The following is a 19,260-nucleotide window of genomic DNA, read 5'->3' as shown; positions in this document are numbered from 1 at the left end:
CCACCTCCTGTAATCTCAAAAGCTTTGTACTTGTGTTGATCCTAGGAGGAGGCTCAACCTCTAATTTTTTTTCATAGAGTTGTCTTGCATAGTCAAACCACTGATTGGCTGTAATATTATTTTCAATTTTCTTTTTCCTTGGTTAAAATTCTTGCCAAAAAATCTTTGAGTTATTCTATTATTTTCAATTTTCTTTTTCCTTGGTTGCAGTTATTACCAAAAAAAACTTTGAGTTATTCTTGCCTAGATATAATAACTCTTGTCACCTTATTTACATTAACTCATTTTTTTTCCCTTTTAAAATATCCTTATATAACTTTACATTCATCTTTTTTTCCTAATTTACCTTAACGGCTCTAGATGCAACTTTACATTCATCTTTTTTTCCTAGTTTACCTTAACAGCTCTAGATGCAATAATTTTAAAATTTGCTACTTATCCGATATATAAAAGAACATTTACAACTTACCATATTCATTTTCTTACTTATTTCCTTGCCAACATCTTACCTAGTTCTTCCTCTCTTGCCAAGATCAAAATCCTACTTATATTTATGTGAAGTGTCGCTTTATGTTCTATCTTTACATCCCTTCATTAAAACATAGAGAACTAATTTTTGAACTATGGGAGACGACGCAAAAGAATCACAAATCTGCCACCCAGGTAATCATAAATCAGTCGCATATAGAATTCCCGAGCTATCCATGTTTTCAAGTTCTGTATCAAACAGTAAGGGATGCATGTTTTTGGTCTATCCATTTTTTTTGGTCTTATCTAATCTACATCTCAAGTCGTCAACTATCCGGTTAGAACGCTCGACTAACAGTAAGTTCGGGGTACAAATTACAGAAAGACGAGCAAATTTTATACATATCTAAAGCATTTGTGGAAGAGAAACGCAACGCGCAGACATGTTTGAATTAACAACCATAACTATAAATGTCAGCATGTTTGAATTAACAACCATAACTATAAATGTCAGTTGTGGATATGGATATGCGGCGATGGTGAATATTAACCACCATAACTATAAAGCATCGTCAGCCGTGGATATTAACTTCCATAACTATAAAGCATCGATGGTGAAAAATATTGTTGCACGCGGTTTCAAAGCAATTGCAACACATTGACTCATCAATGGGAATTGTTTGGTTAAGTTGCCACGGAATTCCCGTTGATCAAGCGTGTCGGCATATGTCACCCCTTTGTCTGAAGGGTTCGAAACTTCCACTCATGAGGTAACACTTATCCAAACTCTTTCCATCCCATCAACACATGTCTGCCCTTAGGCCTCTTCTTATACATACTTCCCAATGATGGTATCGGTTCGTAGTTTAGTCGGTCGTTCAATTGCTCATGGAGCTTTTTCTATGTGTCATAGGAAATACGTCGAGACTGTCGCAGAGCCAAGCGGTTTCCAATCATTTGTATTTAATTGCTGACTTTAATTGGGAGGCATTATTGTGTATTTGTATTAATGGAGATTATTCCTAGTATTCCCGAGGAAATCGGTCGACAGTGCTTACTCAGAGTGCCCTACAAGTCACATGATAAGCTCAAAGCTGTGTGCATAAGCTGGGAGGTATTGCTGAGAAGCTCTCGGTTTTATGAGGATAGGAACTAGCGAGCAGTTGATATGTTTGATTCAGGTTATTCCTCAAGGGAACTCGACTGAGGATAAGTGGCAGGGAGCCCCCGCTTATGGGCTAACTCTGTATGACCCTATGCAGGGCCGCTGGGATCGGCTCCCTTCAATTCCCCAATTTTTGGATGGGGTTCCCCTCTTCTGTCACTGCGTTTGGGTGGATCAACAATTAGTGATGATTGGGGGTTGGCATCCCTCCCGTTGGGAGGCAATGAGCTCTGTCTTCATTTATGATTTCACATCGTGTACATGGCGCCAGGGAGACGACATGCCCATGGTTCGGTCCTTCTTTTCTTGCACTGTTTCTCCCGACGGGCTTATCTACGTGGCCGGAGGACACAATAACAATAAAAACGCCCTGGGGACTGTAGAGACTTATGATGTTAAACATAACAAGTGGGAGATTCTGCCTCCCATGAGCCAAGAGCAAGACCGATGTAATGGAATCTATTTAAATGGAAAATTCACTGTCATAAGCGGGTATTCAACAGAGTCGCAGGGTCGATTCGTGAAGAGTGCGGAAGTATTCGATCCGAGTGTAGGCGTTTGGAGCAGAGTGGAGAATATGTGGGGTTTTTGGGTATGTCCGAGGTCGTGCATGGCTGCTTTGGGGCACTTGTATTTCTTTGATAACCAACGAGTGATGCAATACAACAGTGCGGAGAACGTTTGGGAAATGGTGGCGTCTCTTCCTGAATGTATGGATGTAACTACCTATGCTACACTGTGGGGCGACAGGATATTTGTGAGCAATTCTACTAACAGTTGGGGTGAGCAGGTATGTTACATGTTTGACAACTCTGGGACGTGGGTTCCCATTGAGAGGCCACATGACTTTGTGGGATTTGTCTGGTCTGCAATAACTGTAGAGATATGAGGAGATTCTGCTCGTAGTAAGTTCTGGAATTCAGTTGTGGGCAAATTACATCAACATGTTGTACTTCATAAAGTCATTTGTATCTTAATGAAGGCTCTATGGGAATTTAGATGTGGGAAAATGATCTCAACACTGTGTACTTCATTTTAATTTCTTATCTGGAAGTGAACAGAGTTTTTCTGATAACTTTTATTTTTCAGGCTAGAGAGGTAAGTGTGACTCTGTTTGGTAGACAGAGGATATTAGCGTTGTGTAAATTTCTTAACTGGGACTGTGTTTGGTAGAGAGAGGATATTGTAATCCATAAGATGCGTTCTATAAATTTCTTCAGAACTATTATATTTGGAATGTTGTTGCTATGAGAGTTTGAGTATAATTCTGTTACTTTCAATTTCTAATTTATTGTTCAAAAGCAACAATCATAGGGGGCAAGCTTCACAATCAAACTGTCGATCTTTGAATATGCAAGTAATCAACATCATATTTTAATCGCGCATTACAATTGTTGGAGGTACTATACATCTAGGACCTTCATTACTAGCACATGTGGACACTTGGTTAGAGCATGGGACTACATGCAAGATCCTTTCTGCATGATTTTCTCCTCCTTTCACTCCGCAACTGGTTAGTTCTTTTGCATGATTTACTCCCTGATTAGCTCCTCCTATCACTCTGCAACTGGCTATTTCTCTCTGGAACTTGTCGTAGGTGTTGAGTCCTCTCAATGATCACCACTATGGCGCATTACCTTGGGATCTTCATCCAGAAATGCTATATCATGAGCATTGTAACCTATTTTTTAAATCAATCATTCTTTTAGTTCTTTCGATTCTTTTAGTGTTTTTGCTCTGCAAAGTTGTGTTCAACCTTTACTAGCTAGATTCATCTATGCAAGTTTTCTAACACATTTACATGGTATTAGAGCCCACAGATTGTTAGATAAAAGGTGCACCAATACTTTATTTTTCAGGCATAACATCTTGGAGATCAAAGCTCGACATAAAAATGGAGTTTCCCAAAGCATCGATCCTAACATCATACAACTATCACGAATGGAAGGACCAAATGGCTTGATACCTTTATCAGAAAGGGTTGTACAGGATTACCATGGTTGCAGAAGTGGAATCCATTTTAGCCATAGAGAAATACAGGTATCTCAATTGCATGGATGAGGTCCACGAATCCATATGCATGTGTATCTCCCCAGAGTTGCAGTTTCATCTATCTGCCTGCAATACTCCTAATGATATTTGGAAAAAGGTTGAATAACTCTACAGGAAACAGGATGAGATGAAAGGACATCTGCTCGAAGTGGAACTGCTCTCGTTGGATCCACGGAACTATGACAGAATTCAAGACTTCTTCACCAAATATAATGATCTATTGCTACAACTCAAGGGTTGTGGAATTGACAAATCCAAGGAGGAGAGTCGCCAAGTTCTCTCTATTATGTCAAAGCTCAGACCAGAATACTTCCTCTTTGTGTCTACATTTCATTCAATAAAGCTCGCAACAGGTAAATCCTACATTATGCCTTCTCTCAAAGAGTTCATGGAGTCCCTCACTTTTGAGAAAGATAAACTCATTGGCATGGGGAAAAGAAAACCTCCAAAAGTGCATGCACTTGTTGTGCATGATAGTAGCCACAATAAAAATCACAGATTTGATTCAAATAAGAAAAATCAGCAGCAAAAAGACAAGGGAAAAGTGCATTCCCATCCAAAGAAGGAAGGGTACACCAATCCCTTCAATGACTCCTCTAGCTCCAGAAATGAGAAAGGGAAGAAAGGAGACAAATGCACGTACTATCATTGAGGATTCCATCTGGAATCCTCCTACATGAAGAAACAAATTGATTAAATAGCAGAAATCCTTCAGAAGCACAACCTTGGGGACCACATCGCTTAGGGTGCCAAGAAGAAAACTGAGGATCCGCCACATGGGAAAGGTAACAATTTCATGCTTTGGTTGCAATTAACTATTCCCCTGATGCATGGATTATAGATTCTGGTGCATCACATCATATGGTTGCTGCAAAGGAAGTCTATTCCTCTTTGGATGCATGCAAAGAACCTCCCATCCTCATGGGAGATGACTCACCTATTGAGGTCACCGGAAAAGGTAGAGTGGAACTTTTACACGGAAGCTTTGAAGATGTGCTTCATGTTCCAAAACTTTGGGTAAACCTGATTTCAGTTTATTAGATCACTCATTCCAGCACCAGAAAGAGAGTGGAATTCATTCCAGATGCAGTGAACATATATGACCTACATAGCAGCTCCAAAATTGCAACCGGTGAGGTAAACAATGGAGCTAGACTATATACATTTTCTGAATTTATTGAATAACCCTTCTTATTGCTTATACATGTTGATGATAATAGTAGGCTTTGGCACGAGAGGTTTGGTCACTTAAATTACAAGTATATGTAGTAGCTAAGCAAGCATGAGATGGTGGAAGGCTTGCCAAATATCAGTTTCTCCAAAGGAGTTTGTGAAGGGTGTGTCCTTGACAAATATCCTAGAGAAAAGTTTGACATCGGCAGGACTCACAGAGAATCCTCTCCTCTAGATCTGATCCATAGTGATCTCATGGGGCCTTTTCCTCATCCCTCCATCAACAAAGAAAGGTATGTGCTTACATTTATTGATGATTTCTCACGATATACTTTGGCGTATCTTCTCAGGGCCAAATCTGAAGTTTTTGCACACTTTGAAGATTTCAAAGCACTAGTTGAGACATAGTCAGAGAGAATCTTAGCCCTTTGTACAGACAATGGGGGGGAATATGTTAGCACAACACTTCAGAACCTTTGCCTTCAATTCGGCGTACAGTTTCAGCACACAGTTCCATACACTCCATAGAAGAACATAGTTGTTGAGAGAAAGAACCAATCTCTCAAAGAGATGGCTTCTTGCATGCTGCATGCTAAGTCACTACCTCATAAGCTATGGGCTGAAGCACTTAATTGTGCTAACTACATCCAAAATAGATCTTCTCATAGGTCTGTCAAGGATCAGACCCCTTTTGAGGCTTGGAGTGGCACTAAACCGAAGGTCACCCACTTCCGTGTTTTCAGCTTCCAAGCATGGGCCAGGATCCCCTCTGAAAAGAGGAAAGCTCTTGATCCACAGAGCATTGAGTGCATCTTTGTTGGATACCCTGATGGTGTGAAGGGATACTGACTCTTGATTTCCTCTGCGGACAAGCTCATCATTGAGCAAAGTGTCAAATTTGAGGAAAGTCTCTCTCATGCACCTCAATTGCCGTATGCAGACACCTTTTATCTACCTCATGTCTGAGATGATGACTTAGTACACTGAGATGCAAATACAGAGCATGCAGACACATTTTATCTACCTCATGTCTGAGATGATGACTTAGTACACTGAGATGCAAATACAGAGCATGCAGACACATTTTATCTACCTCATGTCTGAGATGATGACTTAGTACACTGAGATGCAAATACAGAGCATGCAGAAACCTTTTATCTACCTCATGTCTGAGATGATGACTTAGTACACTGAGATGCAAATACAGAGCATGCAGATGCCGAGGTAGAGCATGTAGATGCAGAGACAGAGTCTTCAGATACAAATCCAATGCATGCATATGATGATCCACATCTAAGCCTAGATCGGGCCTCCAACAATGAATCAACTTCCCCTATCATAAATCATAGAACAAGGAGCTTATGTGAGATATATGCACAAGACCACCTAGCTACTATAAATGGTCTTGTCGGGGATAATTCTGATCTGCGAAGGACTAGCTCAGAGTTTATTGAGCTTCCTCTTGCCCTCACTGCCACTAAACCAACGCCATCCCAACATTGTCATTTGGTTCAGTATTCTAATCCACAGTCTTATGCTAAGGTTGTTGGGCATCCCTCTTGGGAGTCCGCCATGGAGGAGGAGTATAACTCCCTCTTCGAGAACCAAACCTGGGATCTAGTTCCCCTTCCTTCAGGAAGGAAACTTGTCTGATGCAAATGGGTCTACAGGACCAAGAGTGCTGCAAATGGGCAAATCACCAGACAAAAATCCAGGCTAGTAGCCAAAGGCTTCCAGCAAGTGCATGGCATTGATTATGATGAGACCTTTGCTCCAGTAGCAAAGATGGATTCCATACGCCTTTCACTTGCCATTGCGGCTGCCCAAGGGTGGGAAGTACATCAGATGGATGGGAAGAATGCCTTTCTTCACGGAGACCTATCTGAGGAGATCTACATGGAGCAGCCACATGGTTTCATTCAGGATTCATCATTGGTCTGCAGAGTGAAGAAGTCTCTCTACGGCCTTAAGCAGGCCCTGAGAGCTTGGTATGCGAAGATGGATTCTTTTCTCTTATCACAAAACTTTGAAAGATGTAAGTCTAATCCGAATGTTTACATGCTCAGGACACATGATTCTCTTCTTATCTTAGTTTTGTATGTGGATGATCTCCTGATCACCGGCAGCTCGGCTTCAGCCATTGCTACAGTCAAGAGGGCCTTGCATGATAGGTTCTTGATGATGGACATGGGTCCATTACACTTCTTTCATGGTCTTGAGATCAGCTAGGATGCCATAGGCATCAAACTCTCTCAGGCTAAGTATGCACGAGATCTCCTCGAGAGATTTCACATGACTGACTACAAGCCAGCACTGACTCCTTTCTGTCTGGGATCTGCCTTGAGGATAGAGGTGACACTCCATTAGTTGACAATACTCTCTACTGACAGCTAGTGGGGAGCTTACTGTACCTCACCCACTCCAGACCAGATCTCTCATATGCAGTAGGGGTAGTTTCCACATACATGCAGGAGTCGCATGATCTACATTGGAAAGCTGCCAAGCGCATCCTCCGATATGTGAAGGGCACCATCACTTCACGATTCAATATTCAGCGGGCATTTCATTGAATCTCCTTGGCTTCATAGATTTTGATTGAGCAGGCGAAAACATTGATCACAAGTCTACCTCCGGATATTCACATAGTCTAGGGTCTGGCCCTATCTATTGGTCGAGCAAGAAGTAGGTTGCTATTGCTCTCTCTTTAGCTGAGGCAGAGTAAAGAGGAGTAGTCAACATCACCATTCAGGCTTTGTGGCTACAACACTTCCTCACTGAGTTGGGCATCTAGTTCCACTAGCCCACTATCATTTGGTGTGACAACCAGAGCACTCTCAAATTTTGTAGGGATCTAGTACAGCGGCAACAAACAAAGCACATAGAGATCCATATGCACTACATCAGAGAGTTAGTACATGATCAGGTCATTGATTTGCAGTTCTGTCCTTCAACAGAACATACTGCAAACATCTTCACCAAGACATTCACTGAGAAGAAGTTTCAATCTCTGCGCGATCGTCTTGGAGTGAAGGACACAATTGCTTAGTAACTATCTTTTCTTCCTCTTTTCTTTTGATTACATTATATTTTGGGGGGGGGGGGGGGGGGGGGTATTTCCCACGAGGTTTTCCCTCTTTCCTCAATTTTAGTACAAGTTGCACTGTATTTTGGGTGACCTTTGACCTTAGTTTCCAGGGCCCATTTTCTATTTTTCCCCATAGTGGTGTTCAGGGGCGGTGTTGGAGGTACTACACACCTAGGACCTTCATTACTAGCACATGCAGACACTTAGTTAGAGCATGGGACTACATGCAAGATCCTTTCTACATGATTTACTCCCTGATTTGCTCCTCCTTTCACTCCACAACTGGTTAGTTCTTCTGCATGATTTACTCCCTGATTTGCTCCTCCTTTCACTCTGCAACTGGCTAGTTCTCTCTGGAACTTGCTGTAGGTGTTAAGTCCTCTCGTTGATCACCATTATGGTGCATTACCTTGGGATATTCACCCAATAATGCTATATCCTGAGCATTGTAACCTATTTTCTAAATCAATCATTCTTTTTGTTCTTTCGATTCTTTTAGTGTTTTTGCTCTGCAAAGCTGTGTTCAACCTTTACTAGTTAGATTCATCTATGCAGGTTTTCTAACACATTTACAACAATCTCCTCAAACGCAAAGACAAAATAATAACAAACGTGTTTGTCTTCTGGTGATGGAATGTTCATGATGTGAATAGCAGAAAGATGTAAGTATTATTGTAAAACATCTGTATTTAGTTGTCACGTTCACTCAGATTCTTTTTTCGAAAACCGATAATTTAAAATTTAGCAAAATATTATGTATTTTTGCACACATGGAGTAATTGAATATATATATATATATATATATGAATGAATTTAATATAAATTTATTTTTGGTAAAGATATATATATATATATATATATATATATATATATATATATATATATATATATATATATATATATATATATATATACACCTTGAAATATGATATAGGAAGGAAATGTAAAAAAGTAAGATGAGTATAGGATGGCATATGATGTGGGTATAAATGGGAGGAATAAAGATGGAGTAATTTGTTTGGTATAAATTACATTTGCAATAAGGTATTTTTTTTTGGTTAATGATTCAAACTTTCCTTTCCATGTGTTATTGAGGAGTTATATTGGCATGTTTAGAGGCTATAGTAGTAGTGGTTAGAATTGATCCTATGTCATGTGAGTAGGAGCCCTTTCTAGTTGTTGATTTTGCTAGTTCATCTAAACAATAAGTTCAAAAAATAAGTTAAAGGGGTAGTAGAAAATAGATGATCATTAAAAGCATAAAGATGATTAGAATAGGTAGAATCCCTTTCTAGTTGTTGATTTTGCTAGTTCATCTAAAAAATAAGTGAAAGTGATAGTAGAAAATAGATGATCATTAAAAACATAAAGATTATAATAGGAAGTAGGAGGTGGATGGAGTATTACATATGTCTTCTATAATGAAAAATCCTTGGTGAGCAATTCCTATCGAAGTTATCCTAGTAGAATATCTAAATATGAAGAAAGTGAAGCACCTATGGTCATATGATATGATTTGAGGTATTTTCCATGGCCCTTGAGCCCAACAATCATTATCTAATTCCTCATGCCCTTGATTTAATCCCTTTCATAATGTTAAGGACCCAAGATCCATCCACAATGGGAATTTCCTCCCAACAATGATCACATTCATGGTGAGATTCCAAATCTACCCTACTGAGGTCATGTGTGGTCGTTCGAGAACTCTTCCATGGTCATCAACCCCAAGAAGCATTACTCAGAAAGTGATGTCACAAGGGTCATATGATATGGCCTATGGGATCCATCCACAATGGGAATTTCCTCCTGACAATGATTGTTATGAAACCAGCTCAAGAAAAGATAGAAAAGAAAGATCAACGCCTTAGAATTCAGCCTCTTCGAGGGGGCAACCTCCTTTACATTACATAAATGAACAATTCTTGGATGATACAAATGAAAATACCTCCTTTCTATATATAGGAGTCTAAGTGGTCCCAATACAATCCAAGCCTACATAACAATAATATTGTAGGGCACAACAATAACAATAGTGGGCTTCTATGTGGCACAATAGTAACAATATGGGGGTAATAGGGGCACAATAGTATAAATAAGGGGTATAACTACAATAGTAATGGGGTAATCACTAGTATTATAGGGACCCAACATGCCCCTCTCCTTCAAAAAAGTGTTGTCCTCAATGCTTGAGTAGTTCTGGATACTTCTGCATAAAATTCTCATCCTCCCATGTGGAATCTTCAGTGGATAAGTTCTTCCACTTGATAAGATACTCTGAAATTGATCGATTTCGTAGCTGTCGAGTTCTTGTTTCTGTGACTGCTTCCAGTTCCAATATAATTTTTCCTTCCTCATCAAGTTCTGGCAATATTGTTTGAATTGGGAGCTTGTCACCTATAACCTTCTTTAAACATGAAACATGGAAGACTGGGTGCAATCGAGAAGCTGCAGGAAGCTCCAATTTGTATGCCATAGTACCAATCTTTTGCAACACCTTGTACGGACCATAATACTTTGGTGATAATTTATTATCCTTCTTAGCTTGCTTTAGGGACATTTGCTTATATGGTTGTAGCCGTAGGAATACCCAATCACCTACATCAAAACTTCTTTCACTGCGATGTTGATCTGCCTGTTGTTTCATTCTATTTTGTGCCAACACGAGGTTATCCTTTAAGAGTTGGAGGACTTGTTGTTGATGTTCGATGTGATGTTCCACTGCCTGAACCTTAGAATTTTCTCTTAAATATGATGTGATGGATGGTGGTTGATACCCATAAAGTGCCATAAATGGGGTCATTTTTGTTGCTGTATGGAAGGAAGTGTTATACCACCATTCAGCCAGAGGCAACCATTTGACCCATTGTGTCTGTTTATCAGATACAAAGCAACGAAGATATCCTTCCAAACATTTGTTTACTATCTCAGTTTGCCCATCAGATTGAGGATGATAAGATGAGCTATGAGCTAACTGAGTACCAAGACAAGAAAATAATTCTGTCCAAAAATTTCCAGTGAAAATGGGATCTCTGTCACTTACAATAATCTTTGGGTTTCCATGTAGCTTTTGAACTGTTTCCATAAATGCAGTAGAAACTGTACTGGCTTTAAATGGATGTGATAATGCACAAAAGTGTGCATACTTGGTAAGTCTGTCAACTACCACCATGATGACACTCTTTCCCTCAGACTTGGGTAAACCTGTGATAAAATCCATTGAAACCTCCTCCCAACGTTGGCTTGGAATGGATAAAGGTTGTAATAGACCCGGTGTCTTAATTGTTTCAACTTTATTTTGCTGGCAAACCAAACATTCCGCCACAAACTTTTGAATATCTGATTTAAGGCCATCCCAAAAAAATTCCTTCTTAACCCTGTGGTAAGTTTTTAAAAATCCTGAGTGCCCTCCTAAGGGAGAAGTGTGCAATTCCATAAGAATCTTTTGTTTTAGCTGGGAATTCTTACAGAGGTATAAGCGATCTTTGTACCATAACGAATCATTTTTCCAGCTAAATGTATCAGAAGTACTGGAATCTTGTTGTAGCTTTCGAATAAGTGCCCACACTTCTTCGTCATTCTTCCATTCCTCCCTTGCTTCGTTTATCCAATCTGGTTGGATAATAGAAATGGCACACAACAATGCTTCCACATCCTCATCCTTTCTTGAGAGTGCATCTGCCACCACATTTTGCTTCCCTTTTTTGTAGATGATTTCAAAGTCATAACCCAACATCTTTGTGACCCACTTTTGTTGCTCTTCAGAGGATAATCTTTGTTCTAAAAAGTATTTAAGGCTATCATGATCCATTTTTACCTTGAAGTGTCTTCCCATTAGGTAGGGTCGCCATTTCTTAAGTGCATGGAGTATTGCCAACATTTCCTTCTCATAAATAGCTTTGCTTAAAAACTTTCCCTTGATTGGACGACTTTCAAAAGCAATGGGTCTTTCATCTTGCATTAGAACAGCACCAATTCCATTTCCTGAAGCATCACATTCCACAATAAAGGTTTTTGTGAAGTCCGGTGTAGCTAAGACCGGTGCTTGGCACATTGCCTCTTTAAGATGTTCAAAGGCCTTTGTTGCTTCCGGAGTCCATGAAAATGAATCTTTCTTCAATAATGTTGTTAGAGGTGCTGCTATTCTCCCATAATTCTTAACAAACTTGCGATAATACCCTGTCAACCCAAGAAATCCTCGCAGATGCTTTATGGATGTGGGGATTTTCCATTCCTTAATGGCTTTAATTTTGCTAGGGTCTACCTTAACTCCTTCATGAGATACAATATGACCCAAATATTCCACCTCCTGGACTCCAAAGAAACATTTGGATCTTTTTGCATATAATTGTTTCTCCTCCAATAGTTGTAGCACCCTGTCAACATGTTCAACATGATCCTTCCAAGACTTGCTGTAGATTAGTATATCATCAAAAAATACTAACACAAATTTTCTAAGGAATGGTTTGAAAATTGAATTCATCAAACCTTGAAATGTTGAAGGTGCATTGGTAAGGCCAAAAGGCATGACCAAAAATTCATAATGACCCTCATGAGTTCTAAATGCCGTTTTTGGAATGTCTTCAATCTTCATTCTGATTTGATGATATCCCGAACGAAGATCCAACTTGGTGAAGTAAATTGATCCATGCAATTCATCCAGTAATTCATCAATAACAGGAATGGGGAACTTATCTTTAATAGTGAGCTTGTTGAGCTCCCTATAATCTGGACACATGCGCCATGATCCATCCTTCTTGTGCACCAATACTACTGGAGCTGAGAAAGAACTTTGACTCGGTTGAATTATACCAGCCTCTAGCATTTCTGCAACCATACGTTCAATTTCACTTTTTTGGACATAGGGATATCTGTACGGCCTGATGTTTGGAGGAACACTTCCTGGAATCAGATGAATAGCATGATCATGATCACGCATAGGTGGGAGACCCTTGGGAGTCTCAAATACCTTGGAATGATTGTCCAAGACTTTTTGGAGATCTGGAGAAATAGATGATTCCAATGTGGAAACATCTAGCGAGCATAATTGTGCAATTACACCTCTTTGCTCCTTTTTTAGAAGCTTTGTCATACCATGAGAGCTGATTATCTTTCCTGGTTTCCCTGCAATACCCCTTAATTCAACTTCCTTTCCTTCCGCAGAAAATTTGATGAAAAGTTCTTGAAAATTAAAAGCTATTGTACCCAAGGATTGTAGCCATTGGACTCCTAGTACAACATCCGCACCTCCCATTGGAATGGAAAGCATTGGGCTAGTCAATACATATTCTCCCATGGATAGCTTGATATTATGGCACTTTCCAGAGAAATTTATTGTTCCTCCATTTGCAATCATCACTTGACACTCTGGTGCTGGATATAGGAAGCAATTCAATTCTTTTGCTACCCTACAATGAATAAAATTGTGGGTGCTTCCTGAATCAATCAACACTATTACCTTTTTCTTCTTGATTTTTCCTTCTATCTTGATGGTTTGAGGAGTGGTAATTCCCGCCAATGCATTACAAGATATGGTCGGATTTATTTGTTCTTCATCTAGGCTTTGTTCCTGGAATATTTCCTCTTCTTTTGACCTTTCTTGCTCCTTTTCTTCTTCCTCTTCACAATCTATGTAGAATAATTTCTTCTCAGCACACTTATGACCTTTTGTGTATTTGCTATCACAATTGTAACAAAGCCCTTTTTCTCTTTTTTCTTCCAATTGTTGTGGTGTCAACCTTGTAGGTTGTGGAAGACTATGGGCAACACTTCCGTCTTTATAGTTGTGAATGGTATGCTTCCTAGTTGCCATAATTTTGCTTTCCATTTTTCTTGCTAACCTGAATGCCTTCTCTAATGAATCAGGTTCCCAAAGGCGCACATCATGTTGGATATTATCCTTTAAAGACCCTATGAACACATCAATCCTATGCTCCTCTGGAATATCTTTTACCCTTATGTTCAATTTTTGGAACTCCTCAATGTGCTCCATTATTGAACCCTTTTGTTTGAGACTTATCAATTGGCTAAAAAAAGTGTTGCTTTTTGTATCCTCATAATGTGCTATCAATTCTTCCGTAAAAATTGCCCAAGTGATAAATTGTTTACGAGAACAAAGCCATTGATACCATACAAACTGATTTGGTTCCAAATATAAAGTTGCCATACGTACCTTTTGTGTGTTTTGCACATTATTGAGATCGAAGAATTGCTCCATCTGTAATATCCATGTGGCGGGATCCTTGCCATCAAACTTCCTCATATCAATTTTTGGAACATGGTGAGTCTTCGATCCAACATTAGAGTCTATGGAATCATGATTAACATTTCTTTTGTTCTCATCATGAGTTTCCTTTACTACCTTTTCACCATTAGTAAGTATTTCTTGTAGAAAATTTGTCAAATCTGTCTTCAAATCTGCCATGTCTGTCTTCAAATCTGTCTTCAAATCTGTCTTCAAATCTGCCATGTTTGTCTTCAAATCTGTCTTCAAATCATCCATCTTAGCTTCCATGCCCTTCATCTTAGATTCCACGCCATTTATCTTAGATTCCACACCATTTATCTTAGCTTCTGTTAGCTTTTGTGAGCGTGACATATGTTGCACTTGTTCTTGTAATTTTGATATATCATGTAGCATTTCTTCCTCTTCTTCATGAGTCATGCTAGAGCTTTCAGGTTCCTTACTAGGTGTTTGCATTTTCTTTCCTCGGGGCATCAGTTACTGATAATAATGCTTTACTATGCCCTTTGAATTCCGTTAAACCAAGCTTACACAAAAATTAAAAAAAAACTACACACCTTTTTTCACTTTATAGAAGCCTGATATTGAATCTGATGTATCTCTGTAATTTCAGATCATCCAATTTGGAAGTTGCAACCTGTAGTAGCCTTCTGCGTTCTCTTTCCAATGCCACAAGTCTGAGCCCAATTGGATTCTCCAAGGAAGAGTTATGTGAAATCTCCCACAGTGACTTGCTTTTAGACTGGTTCAGTAGAGCGAACTTGTACGACGTGCCACGTGTCACTGTTTCAACCTTTGAATCTAAAACACACAGACAAGAAACTACAGTCCGTCCTCTTTCTGTACCTTTTTACGAAATTTCAATCCGATCCTCAGAGAGAGAGTTATGAAGATTTTCCCCAGGTCACCTGTTTTGAATGTAATTCAGGAGTCTGCAACAAGGCCAACTTCCTCAGATCATATCGCCGAAAATATCTCGCGAAAAGCTCTGAAATTCGGACCCAAGGTTCATCACCAATTCTTATCAAATGGGTTTTTTTTGCGACTTCTGAAACGTCACAGAAAAAAAGTTATAGCGAAAATTCCACGATGACCTGTTTGGAGCAGCGAAACCCTAGAATCCAAAGCTCTGATACCAAATGTTATGAAACCAGCTCAAGAAAAGATAGAAAAGAAAGATCAACGCCTTAGAATTCAGCCTCTTCGAGGGGGAAACCTCCTTTACATTACATAAATGAACAATTCTTGGATGATACAAATGAAAATACCTCCTTTCTATATATAGGAGTCTAAGTGGTCCCAATACAATCCAAGCCTACATAACAATAATATTGTAGGGCACAACAATAACAATAGTGGGCTTCTATGTGGCACAATAGTAACAATATGGGGGTAATAGGGGCACAATAGTATAAATAAGGGGTATAACTACAATAGTAATGGGGTAATCACTAGTATTATAGGGACCCAACAATGATCATATTCATGGTGAGATTCCAAAGCTACCCTACTGAGGTCATGTGTGGTGGTTTGAGAACTCTTCCATGGTCATCAACACCAAGAAGAATTACTCAGAAAGTGATGTCACAAGGGTCATATGATATGGCCTTAGGCCTTGTCCATGGCCCTCGAGCTTGACGATCATTATTCAAGGCCTCAAGCCCTTGATTTCAACTATTAAATCATTGTCAATGCTCTGAAATGGGTTTAGTATGGGTAAATTTATATAAAAGATATCTCAGTAGGATTCCCATAAAAACTAGGTGTTATGCAAGGGTTATGTATGGTGGTTTGAGGTTTCATACATGGCCCTTGATCCTAAAGAGAAATACTCAAGGCCTCAAGCCCTTCATTTCACTCCGCCACCAATGTGAAGTCCCAAAGATAGGTTCATGGTGGGAAATTCCAAGTAAAGATGATCACATTCTTAGTTAGAGTCTAAATATCTCATACATAGTTTGTGTATGGTGGTTTAAGATCTATTTTGTGACCATCAAGTTTGAAAAATTATAATTTAGGGATGTAGGCCCTTGATTTAATCCCAAAACAATATCAAGGTGTCGATGTTTATCTGTCGCATACAATAACTCTTAATAGTTCTCACATATCTAGAGCTCAAATGTCACTACAAATGTCATTTGTGGTAATTTGAAGCCTTGTTCATGATCATTAGGATGGATAACCTTTATTTAGGTACTAAGTCACTTATTTTCATTTATCAAGGCCAAGAGATTGGTCAATGGTGCACAATACCAATTCACCATGATCATATTCCTAGTGGGATACCAAATATTCCCTATAGTGGTCATGTGTGTTAGCTTGATGCCTTGATCATGGACCTCAATCCATAGAATCCTCATTTCGGAAGTTTAAGGTCCTTTATTTCATCTGTTGACCCTTTTAATTTCCTTAATGCATCCCTATTATGCACAATACCTCCACACAACACTCATATTTCCATACAAAGATGAAATATGCCTATATAGGTGTCTATGATGTGTAATCCCTTCTAACCACACCCATAGTCTTAGATGAAGTCAAAATAAACATTTCATAGGTTATGAGTGGTTGCTCAAGGACTATTCCATGACCATTAAACCTTTGAAGCATTGTTCAAAACCCAAGGCCCTTAATTTCATCCCTTATATTATGATGGCCTTGATACATGTCCATGGTGTGCAATTTTTCCTAGTGATTCTCATTTACTTTCTGTCAAAATACAAAGATCTCTTATAGTTATAATGTGCAGTGTTTTGAGGCCTCATTCATAAATATTAAAAATGAAAAACCTCGTTCAAAGCCTTAAACTCCTGATTTCAACCCTTGACCAATATAATATCACTTATGCATGTCAACGGTGTATAATATATCCTAACAACACTCATATTCCTATGTAGAGATAAAGGATTCCTTACAAGTTTGTAAGTATGGGGTGGAAGCCTCACCCATGTGCATTGAGCATTGGAGGACTCATTAAGGTCCTAATTCATGTATTACCATTGAAAAAAATCATGGTCCCAACATCATTATTTATAATTTCATCTTTATTTTTATCAATGACAATCACAATGATCTCTTCCTTTAAGACAATATAGATTCTAGTTCTTTTTGGATGGAAGCATGTTTAGCCATAAGTAATATTTTTTATGTGTTAATTGTGAATAGGAATAATTTTGATAGGGAATGGCATATTTACTTAGTATATCACCTTATTATTTGTATTCTAAGATATTGCTATTGTGGTTTGGTGTGATAAAGCCTTTTGGTTTCCTATTTTCACGAAGTAGTTGAGATCAAAACTTTAACTATTTCTATTACTATGTTTAGTTACTAGTTTTTAGGATGATGTGGAGATCTTCTCTCTTAGTTTGGTGCATATCTTATCATAAGGGAGAAGAATAGAATAATTTTTATTTGCATGCTTAGAAAAAAGACATAAATAAACACATCTATGAAAAGGAATTTCAATACTTTATATTAAATAAAATATTGAGAATTGGGCATAATAATTTGAAACAAGTGACAAAAAACTCTTGTCAAAAAGCACACCTTGGTAGGATTTGAATCATTAACCTCCAAATGATTATTATCCAACTAAAGAGCATGCAATATCTCTAACTGAAGAGAATACAATCTCTTAAGCCCAACCAAAAAATTTAGTATTTTACTAGTCAAGGAATAATTTGAGAGAACAACGATATTTAGACAATGAAGACTTGGAAGAGAAATGAGAGACATGCCTATGAATATGTTATGATCCAAAAAATTAATCATATTGCTTAGGCATGTTAAATCAAGAGTGAGACCCCTATGTGATTTCCCCTTGGGATTTAGGATATGCAATTGATCTAGCTTATTTAAATTATTATGTATAGAAGTATTTTCAAGATTCACATATCATAATATTGATTTGGTGAGTCAACCATCCAATATGCACCCAATGACTTTGTTCCATTTTCATTAACCTATGTTATATATACAATTTAAGGGATATATGTGATTAATATATACAAATTCCTTCAGTCTTAAATGTACAATAGTATATCTTCATCGAAAGAAGAATGAATTCAATATAGACATAATGAGCTAAAGAACAATTTGAGGTGAAATTGTCCCTCTAAGAGGGCTTTCTTCACGAGGGCATAATAGTTTGACTCACAAACTTCCATGAAAACACATAAATATATATATTCAAACAAGGATAGATTTTTTGAGGTGCTTAAGCCCCAAAAAAATATTTTGCCCCCAAAATCATTGTTAATTTCATTTGTAAGATTAAGGATTATATGTGGTTTAATAGAAACTAGCATATACTACGCAGAAATTAGAATATGAAACATATAAATTAACATACCAACAAACTATTGTCATGAAAATTTTAATACTAGAAAATTCCAATGATATCATCCCAAGCTCACTATATATTGAAAGACAAAGCAAAGAGAGAATACAAAAACTCAAGGCTAGATTGGAATGCTTGGATATCAATGATGTGGGAAATCCAACTAATTAGAAAAGTTTCACAAGATATGTATTATCATATGTACTCTTTTTTTCACGTGGAAAAAAGTCGTAATTTATATTCATATGTGAAATAAATTACATTTTGTAGATGCTTAGAGCATATGCAGATAGCTGTCCATGAATTAGGACAAATACACTGATAAAAAAGAAATAATCAAAAAATAATCAAACCTATACTTTTCTTCCCTTCTTCTTTTCCACCCTTCGCCAACCACCTGAGTCAGGTGGGGGAACAATGATGGCCTGCGGGTTCTCTTGTATGTTCACTGGAGGTTCTTTGTCGGATTCTGATCCTTCAGATCCATGTGTTCTTTTATTGCCGCTAAATTCCAGCTGTGGAATTTGCTGCTGCTGTGAATGGTCCTCCACTTGAGGGTCCGGTACTTTGTCTTCGTGTGTACCCTTATGTTCCATATTTATGTCAGGTTCCTCTTGGTTTACTGTTTTTTCTGGCTGAGTGTCCTCTTCTTCCAGCGGTTCTGTACACTGCCACCCATTTGGCTTTTTTTGCTGTTTCTTGTTTCCTGTTGGATTCTTTCTGACCAGTGGGCA

The 19,260-nt window shown here is 38.4% G+C and overlaps 1 protein-coding gene across 1 annotated transcript; it reads left to right on the top strand.

Annotated features, from left to right (window-relative positions):
- Positions 1-1,350: 1,350 nt before the first annotated feature.
- LOC149187564 (F-box/kelch-repeat protein At1g80440-like) lies at positions 1,351-2,643 on the top strand. The gene has a single exon (XM_089412848.1). It carries the CDS (start codon positions 1,608-1,610, stop codon positions 2,520-2,522), a length of 915 nt encoding a protein of 304 aa, XP_089268974.1. The 5' UTR covers positions 1,351-1,607; the 3' UTR covers positions 2,523-2,643.
- The last annotated feature ends 16,617 nt before the right edge of the window (positions 2,644-19,260 follow it).

The sequence above is a fragment of the Pinus tabuliformis genome, chromosome 3_1 (genome assembly GCF_031772625.1).
Source record: "Pinus tabuliformis cultivar Carrire ecotype Pingquan chromosome 3_1, CPIR1, whole genome shotgun sequence".
Lineage (NCBI taxonomy): Eukaryota > Viridiplantae > Streptophyta > Pinopsida > Pinales > Pinaceae > Pinus > Pinus tabuliformis.
Note: the sequence above shows the minus strand (reverse complement) of the source record. Positions and strands in the feature narration are given on the sequence as shown.

Coding starts and splice junctions, on each gene's coding strand:
- LOC149187564 (XM_089412848.1), top strand. CDS start 1,608: ATGAGGATAGGAACTAGCGAGCAGTTGATATGTTTGATTCAGGTTATT.